This window comes from Coregonus lavaretus, assembly GCF_964263955.1.
Source record: "Coregonus lavaretus genome assembly, chromosome: 5".
NCBI lineage: Eukaryota > Metazoa > Chordata > Actinopteri > Salmoniformes > Salmonidae > Coregonus > Coregonus lavaretus.
In genome coordinates, this window is record NC_139992.1 from 9,417,389 (window position 1) to 9,426,297 (window position 8,909).

The 8,909-nt window shown below is 41.7% G+C and overlaps 1 protein-coding gene across 2 annotated transcripts; it reads right to left on the reverse strand.

The window, feature by feature from the left end:
- Positions 1–3,726: 3,726 nt before the first annotated feature.
- Positions 3,727–8,820, reverse strand: nmi (N-myc (and STAT) interactor). 2 transcript variants are annotated; one of them, XM_084162568.1, is made up of 10 exons: positions 8,625–8,820; positions 8,490–8,534; positions 8,335–8,400; positions 8,094–8,252; positions 7,802–7,918; positions 7,528–7,687; positions 7,251–7,357; positions 6,755–6,941; positions 6,514–6,617; positions 3,727–4,371 (listed from the first exon to the last, which is right to left on the reverse strand). In XM_084162568.1, exons 2-10 carry the CDS (start codon positions 8,529–8,531, stop codon positions 4,168–4,170), a joined length of 1,146 nt encoding a protein of 381 aa, XP_084018694.1. In that variant the 5' UTR covers positions 8,532–8,534; positions 8,625–8,820; the 3' UTR covers positions 3,727–4,167. The 2 variants fall into 2 exon arrangements, with proteins under 2 accessions (XP_084018694.1, XP_084018695.1); XM_084162569.1 differs by having other exon boundaries at positions 8,335–8,397; positions 8,625–8,727.
- Between the last annotated feature and the right edge of the window lie 89 nt (positions 8,821–8,909).

Here is an 8,909-nt window from a genome sequence, read left to right on the forward strand (position 1 = left end):
CACGTGTCTAGGGACAAGAACTGTCAATTGCTGTGCTCTCTCGATCAGGGCGCAGTTGCTGGGGTGGCGTTAAGTGTTGAGGAGGATCAACTGAAATGGAAGATTCCCGGTGTCTGTGACGACTGCTGTTTGGTGCGACGCAGACCCGGTGGAGAGCGTGGTGAAACAGAGAAGACACTGTCTGTCCTTCTGAGTTTTGATGCAGTCTTTAACCTGACAAAGTCAAGTTGGGATGTGTCAGTTATCCCGTGAGGCCTTTTGTCCCAAACCCATTAGTGTTTTAGGTGCCAAGCTTATGTAATATCGGTGGAGTATCGGTGGAAAAAGTTGTGTGTGTTAACTGTATAGGTACCCATGGTGCTGGAGATCAGAAGTGTCTGGTGAGGAAAAAAGACAGGTTGAGGTTGCCAGGATCAGAGTATGTGTCGTATGCTGATGCAGTGAAGAGAGTAGTAGAGGCAGATGTGTCCAGGGCAAGGGATCCTAAGAGGCTCCCTGTGAGTAGGATGAGGCCAATAGAATGCTAGGAATAGCATGCTTCACTAAGGTTGGTTTCTTAGTGTTCATAACCATGGTTATTAACTATACCGCAGAAATGGAACGTAAAATCACAGAAAATAGATGTTGTGGTGGCAGCTGCAGAGAAGTACTTGGGTGTATGAGATTTTACTGCAGAAGAGGTACAAGGTGTGTTGAGCAATAGTGTCCGTCTCCAGGCTGTCGGCCTGGTGTAGGATCAGATAGGGCCAAGTAGTGGAACAGTGGTGAGGTTTTAATGGGTGGAGGGTTAGTTGGTAATGCAATTTTCCTTCCCTTCCCTTTTTGTGTCACAAAGTGTAATGAATTCACACTCCAGAACAGTAAATGGAAACACAGGGCTAGATAAGAGAAATAGATTAATAGGGAGGCTGTGACCGGCCTCACACTCCAGTACAGTATGTGGCATTGTATGCACTTTTCAGTTGGCTGCGATCCGCCAATACAAATTTAAAGAAGAAGAAGCGACCGGTGGGTCCACCCCAAAGTGCCGCATGTCATGAGGACAGACACCTGTCTCGATCAATGAGAGAAGACTTGAAATAGACAAGATGGCGGCATACAGGTTGTTGGATTACATCATGGTCCCCAAAAAATATTTATTTTAATAACGGAGCATTTTCTAAATTCAAACGGACCCCCTGCAACTGGACACAGATATTTTATGAGACTCCTGTTTCCACGAATCGAGGACAAAGATAGTATCGCCAGGTTAGTTGAAAAATCTCTGCTGACGTTTTGTATAGCCACACCTGTAACAACCAGTATAATGGTCCATTTTGGGGGGGGTTAAATCACATTATCTGGTGTTACAATCTGTAGCTAGGGGAGGCAGGGAGTCCCTCTACCCTCTCTCTGAGGAACCTGCCTGTGGTGACAGACTGGGCCAAACCATCATAAATAAATAAATTAAATATCAAAGGATCTTTCCTACCCATTTCACTTTCCAATTACGGTAGAAGACAGTCTGCCAAGCGTGATCTTACTGGATGGACATAGTCTCAATGTCTCGTACTGTAGATTGTCATTACTTCACTCAAAAGAGTCAGCCAGGGCTGGTAGATATACGGAGACTATAGTGACAAAAGATCTTGCGAGTCCGAGGTTCTACTGGGCATTGCTTTGCATCCTCATTGGTGTTTTAACTCAATGTAGCAGCACACACAAAAGCTTGGACTGCCATAGACTAGAATGACATTTAGCTAAACCATCCAAGCTTGGATAATGAAGTCAATCTAATAGTGACCTCACCAAAAAATGTATTGTAATGAATCTCTGTAGCTACTTAGCAACTATAGCGTGTGATGTGTTTTTGGTGCTCACTTGCATGGACGCATACCTTTCGTAGGTTTGAAGAGAGTTTCACCTCAGTCGTTTGGTGTGCTCAACGGTCAAGGTTTGTGAGAACCCAGGTAGAAAACAGGTACCCTTAAACCTGCCTGTTTTATAGAGGATCATAGAGATCAATAGAGGGTGCATCTGCCACAAAACACGTTTTTGCATCCTCCTTCCATCTCTATGGGGAATTCAGAACATATCTATCCCATGAACCATGGAGGAACGCTAAACAACTTCTGTATTGCAGTGGCACGCAGTCTGTTTGTGGCTAGAGATGATACTGTACAAACTCTGCGTGTCTGCTTTAATATCCATGTCAGGTATCCATTTACAGTAAGGGTTAAGTCAGGGCGAATCAATAAACATTATGTATAGCCCTACTTCCTGAATTATGACATGGCATGCTGTGACTGGAGGCAATCGCTGCAGTTTTAGGGCTTTTCAATGATGAAACGACCATTTGAAGGCCCCAGTGGGATTTATGAGTCCATAACAGAGACTTTGTGTGTCCAAAATGGCACTATGTGAGCTCTGGTCAAAAGTAGTGCACTATATAGGGAAAAGTGTGCCACACAATGTATTCTACATAATTATAGCTAGAGAACTGTGCTTTGCTTTGCTGATGATGGCATTTCCTATCAATTCATCAGCATTATGGGGTGTTTGTAGTCCCTCTACACTGACGTAACAAATAGCTTAATTACCTGAAATAGCCCATTCAATTATAGTTTATGATGCGTAACCGAATTGTTACATTAGTGTGTTGGAGTTGGGAATAATGATAAAGCACTGCCATCTAGTGACCTCCAGCAGTCTTTATTTACGGTTGAGTTGTACACTGAATAAAAATATAAACTCAACATGTAAAGTGTTGGTCCCATGTTTCATGAGCTGAAATAAAAGATCCAAGAAATTTTCCATAGGCACAAAAAGCTAATTTAGCTCAAATGTTGTGCGCAGTTTTTTTTACATCCCTGTTAGTAAGCATTTCTCCTTTACCAAGATAATCCATCCACCTGACAGATGTGGCATTTCAAAAAGCTGATTAAACAGCATGATCATTACACAGGTGCACCTTGTGCTGGGGACAATAAAAGGCCACTCTAAAATGTATAGTTTTGTCACACAACACAATGTTTTGATGGAGCGTGCAGTTGGCATGTTGACTGCAGAAATGTCCACCAGAGCTGTTGCCAGAGAATTGAATGTTCATTTCTCTACCATAAGCCGCCTCCAACGTCGTTTTAGAGAATTTGGCAGTATGTCCAACCGGCCTCACAACAGCAGACCACATGTAACCAGGCCAGCCCAAGACCTCCACATCAGGCTTCTTCACCTGCGTGATCGTCTGAGACCAGCCACCCAGACGGCTAACGAAACTGAGGAGTATTTCTGTCTGTAATAAAGCCCTTTTGTGGTGAAAAAGCGCATTCTGAGTGGGTGGGCCTTTGCCTCCCAGGCCCACCCATGGCTGTGCCCCTGCCCAGTCATGTGAAATCCATAAATTAGGGCATAATTAATTTATTTCAATTGACTGATTTCCTTATATGAACTGTAACTCAGTAGAATCTTTGAAATTGTTGCATGTTGCATTTATATTTTTGTTCAGCGCTGATGAGCGTTATCAATATTTTAATGCTGTGTATTTAGGCCTATGTTTAAGTACTGTAGTCAAAAGGACACACAGGTGTTTCCATTTAATAAAACAATACAATCTGATATTCATTAGATGCATTTTATGGGGGGGGGGGGAGGGTTAAGTAGGTAGGTTACTCATATACCATGATGAATGGGGTTATCCATTCAGTAAATTAATGATTCATGTCATGATGACAGATTAAAAAGGCTTGATTTGAAGTTTGAGCATAAAAACACCTTTAATCACACCACAAATATGCCTGACAGAGAAATAGCCATAGTATCTCTAGATGTAAACAACTATTGTGCATTTTCATTCGTCCACTTCTAATAGAGTTTGACTACATTACAACTGTGAAGAACCTTCTAACCAATATTATTCTAAACTTAAGGCATTGCACAAGGAATTATCATGCACGTTTTTGGCCTTGTTAAACTTTATCAGTATACAAAGTTGACATGACTAATTTAATAAGACTTACAGATCAGTTTTGGTATAATATAGTGCTGCAAGTCAGTGGGGTAAAGATTTAATGGTGAATGCGGATTAATACAACAGCACTGATGATTTCTAAGGCACATTCATGTGGTACCAACTAAGTACTGAGAAACATGAGCATAGATGTATCGTAAGAGGTTAGCTGTTTGTTTATGTTAGGCCTCCACCTCAGCGATGTCCTCAGTGAAGAAGGCCTTGACCTCGTTGCCTCCGGAGACATACTTGATACACTCCACCTCCCCTCCATAGTTACTGGGCTTCTGGAAGTGAATCTCCAGGTGATCCTGCAGGTCATCCTCATCCTGGAAGTCTCCAATCCCGTCCAGGAGGATGGTGCGCTTCGGAACGCCGCAGAACGTCTGCAACAAAAGGTTAAAGTAAAACACTCATAGTTGATATGCATGTGCCAGTCAACTCCACACAGAACATCTGAAACAAGACAGCAGAAAAACGTTGGTAAAGAACCATCCTGTTAATCTGCGAACACAGAACCAAATCTGGATGTACAGTACCAGTCAAAAGTTTGGACACATTGTAGAATAATAGTGAAGACATCAAAACTTTGAAATGACACATATGGAATCATGTAGTAACCAAAGAAGTGTTAAAGAAATCAAAATACATTTTAGATTCTTCAAAGTAGCCACCCTTTGCCTTGATGACAGCTTTGCACACTCTTGGCATTCTCTCAACCAGCTTCATGAGGTAGTCACCTGGAATCCATTTCAATTAACAGGTGTGCCTTGTTAAAAGTTCATTTGTGGAATTTCTTTCCTTCTTAATGCGTTTGAGTCAATCAGTTGTATTGTGACAAGGTAGGGGTGGTATACAGAAAATAGCCCTATTTGGTAAAAGAACAAGTCCATATTATGGCAAGAACAGCTCAAATAGTCAAAGAGAAACGACAGTCCATCATTACTTTAAGACATGAAGGTCAGTCAAGACCCAGAGTTACCTCTGCTGCAGAGGATAAGTTCATTAGAGTTAACTGCACCTCAGATCCTCAGATTGCAGCCCAAATAAATGCTTCATAGAGTTCAAGTAACAGACATCTCAACATCAACTGTTCAGAGGAGACTGTGTGAATCAGGCCTTCATGGTCGAATTGCTGCAAAGAAACCACTACTAAAGGACACCAATAACAAGAAGAGACTTGCTTGGGCGAAGAAACACGAGCAATGGACATTAGACCGGTGGAAATCTGTCCTTTGGTCTGATGAGTCCAAATTTGAGATTTTTGGTTCCAACCGCCGTGTCTTTGTGAGACACAGAGTAGGTGAACAGATGATCTCTGCATGTGTGGTTTCCACCATGAAGCATGGAGGAGGAGGTGTGATGGTGCTTTGCTGGTGACACTGTCAGTGATTTATTTAGAATTGAAGGCACACTTAACCAGCATGGCTACCTCAGCATTCTGCAGCGATATGCCATCCCATCTGGTTTGGGAATAGTGGGACTATAATTTGTTTTTCAACAGGAAAATGACCCAAAACACACCTCCAGGCTGTGTAAGGGCTATTTGACCAAGAAGGAGAGTGATGGATTGCTGCATCAGATGACCTGGCCTCCACAATCACCTGACCTCAAACCAATTGAGATGGCTTGGGATGAGTTGGATGGCAGAGTGAAGGAAAAGCAGCCATCAAGTGCTCAGCATATGTGGGAACTCCTTCAAGACTGTTGGAAAAGCATTCCAGGTGAAGCTGGTTGAGAGAATGCCAAGAATGTGCAAAGCTGTTATCAAGGCAAAGGGTGGCTACTTTGAAGAATCTCAAATATAAAATGTATTTTGATTTGAACACTTTTGGTTACTATATGATTCCATATGTGTTATTTCATAGTTGATGTCTTCACTATTATTCTACAATGTAGAAAATAGTAAAAAATTAAGAAAAACCCTTGAATGAGTAGGTGTGTCCAAACTTTTGACTGGTACTGTATGTTAGCAGTCTATCACAAGACTACCACACAGGCAAGTGTAAAAGTTCTGCTCCAGTAGACTACCACACAGTAGATAGGCACGTGTCAAGGTTCTGCTCCATATTGCGATAAATTGCCTGAATTGATGCAATAACAATAAGTAGAACGATATGTTTATAACATGAATGTGAACTTCAGTTTTTATTTAATGATCCTTTAAACTACTACTACTAGCTTGATGGTTGAAGCCATCAATTATCCCATCAACAATCACCCATATTAGCAAACTTATTTCATTTCAAACTTCACATTTCTCCAGTATAGGCTACTTGCCAGCGATAAGTGATCGGTGTTGATCATTTCGGTTTATCGTCCCAGCTCTAGTAGAAACTATATAACCTAATACAGCAAGCTGTGGCTCCTGACTCAGAAAACCCAACAGATTTGAATCAGTCATGGCAAAGTCCAGACAGCTGTGATCTGATAGGAAAGTCACAACAGGGTAATGCTTAGGAACAGCATACTGTATGTAAACTAATGGCAGGGAAAGGATGAGCGAGTGTTTAATCTTTGAATCTCACCTGAAACTTCTTCAGCTTGTAGTTGTAAACAGGGCTAACTGTCACATTCACCGCACGGTCGACATCCACGCTGTACTTCCTTTTCAGGGCCAGGCTCTCTGCAACTAGAAAAGTAGACACCGAGTATTTAAAATATGAACTCTTCTCTGATTAAACATATTGAATACGGCACTTTCCAATAAAACAAATTAATGTTCAGACACTGGCAAACACACACACACACACAATAGATGTACTGTACCTCCAGTGTTGAGGAAGGTGATTTGTCCTTTCCCAGTGTGCATGTCATAGTCCACCCTCTGCACCTCTCCTCCCCCTCGGCTGGGCTTGGAGAAGCTGATCTCCAGACGGTCTCTCATTCGTTCCTCTGACAGGGTGGACGGGACATTGGAGAAGTTGACTGTCTTTGTGGAGACATCAAGGTGTACCTGCACAGCAACAGCCACATACCTTGGTTACAGGTGTGTCACTTTGGCAATAGCACAGCAGTGAATCATCAACAATACAAGTCATTATAGACACCATTGTATCAGGTGAATGGTCGTTTTCTTGAGAGAATCCCTAATTCCTTACTCAAAGTTGATTGGAACACACCTATACACTTTGCAGTAAATAAGATGATTCTCTATTCTAGAAAACAGACTCCATAGTAAACTAAATCATTATCGGCTGGAGGCGGTTGTCTTAATCGTCTTCAAGGTACTTTATTAATTGACACATTGTGTGAAATGGTGTACCTCAAACTTGACAAAGGGGTCCAGTGTAAGGCTTTTGGGCTTCACATGCACCTTGTCTTTATCACAGGACACAGTACACTTGGCCATCTTCAGGATCTGGGCAGCCACTGAGAGAGAGAGAGAGGGAGAATCCCAATATAACACATTCAACATAACGACTCACGTTCAACATAATGACTCACGTTCAACATAATGACTCACGTTCAACCTAATGATGAGTATTGTAAATGAATGTGTCTTTATGAAGCCACAAAGAGGGATGTCCTGTTTCCTGTACCTTTCTCCTCCTCAAAAGTGATGAGAGCCTGCCCCCCCTTCAGGAGCACTGATGGTCTCTGGGCAATGGTGAACACCCCCTTGATGTGTTGACCGTTGTCATCGCTGTCCTCCTCCCTACTGGTGAACTTCACCTTCTTCTCAGGGATCTGGACATAGATCTGGAACCAGCAGTCGAGGGTGAGTGTTGTCCATGCCAGTAATGCTTTCTATTTAGTCCTCTCATAATATTTGAAATGCATATCTAACCGATCTGTAGTTACATTATTACCTACCTTAAACCTCTGCTGAAGTGTAGCAGACTCTGTCCTCTTAGCCTTTAGCTTAGCCTGGCTTTTCTTCAGTTTCTCCATCAGATCATTGTTACCCTTCTCAAGCATCAAGATATCATTCTGTGTAACAATACCATGCAAGTGGTTACATTAGAAAAACATATTTGAATCATTCACCACAGCCTCAATATCTATCTGGGTGATAGGTAAAACTACAGTAGTAAATGTCATATAAATATCCAATGAGTGGATGTTATTTTAAAAGGCTTTCAGCCACGGGCAGGGAAATTACTACCTGTATCCCTTCCACAGTTTTAGTGAACTCCTCCTGTCGTTGGTTCTGCTGTTTTTGAAGGACCTCCATATCTTTTGCAGCATTTTTCTTTGAATCTTCTGCGCTCAGTTTTGCCAACTGCAGCCTAGATTTTTCGTCCTCTGCCTTCTCAAGTTGTTTCTGCATAATAATGGGAAATAAATATGTATGTAAAAACATAATTGTGTACAGATAAATAGCTGAACTTTGCAAATAGGCCTACCATCCATTTATCCAGCTCTTCCTTGGCTTCAGACAGTTTCCGTTCTTCATCATCGACGTTATCCTGCTGTTTATAAAAGGAGATTTAATGTATTTCCAAAAAATCTATAGTAAAAGAAAATTACTATCCAATAGGCCTACATGATTGTACGCTACCTTTCCATTCACAAGCGGCTTGGCGGCGTCAGAGTCACCCATTATCTGCGTTAAAAAAAACAATTATTATTGCGATCATGTTACTTTTTATATGAGAGATGAATTCATGGTCAGTTGCAAATAATGTTAACTTACCGAATCGGCCTGAGAAAATCCGGACTGATACGGTTTCCTTCAGTCAAATAACACGACGAATTGATTACTTTTACTGTAACCTACTCAAGTTCCTCGAAGTCACATGGGGTCGAAATCAAAAGTGAAAGTTGCTGCAGGGAGCAACAATAGGAGGTGATTTTCCATAATAACCGGAAACAAAAAAAATGTTTTCCAACAGGTAATCGAAGTTGCTGAAAGAAGTGACGCATACAAATATGTTGCTTCAATCAATGCAGGGCATGAAGACATAATTGTCTGAACATA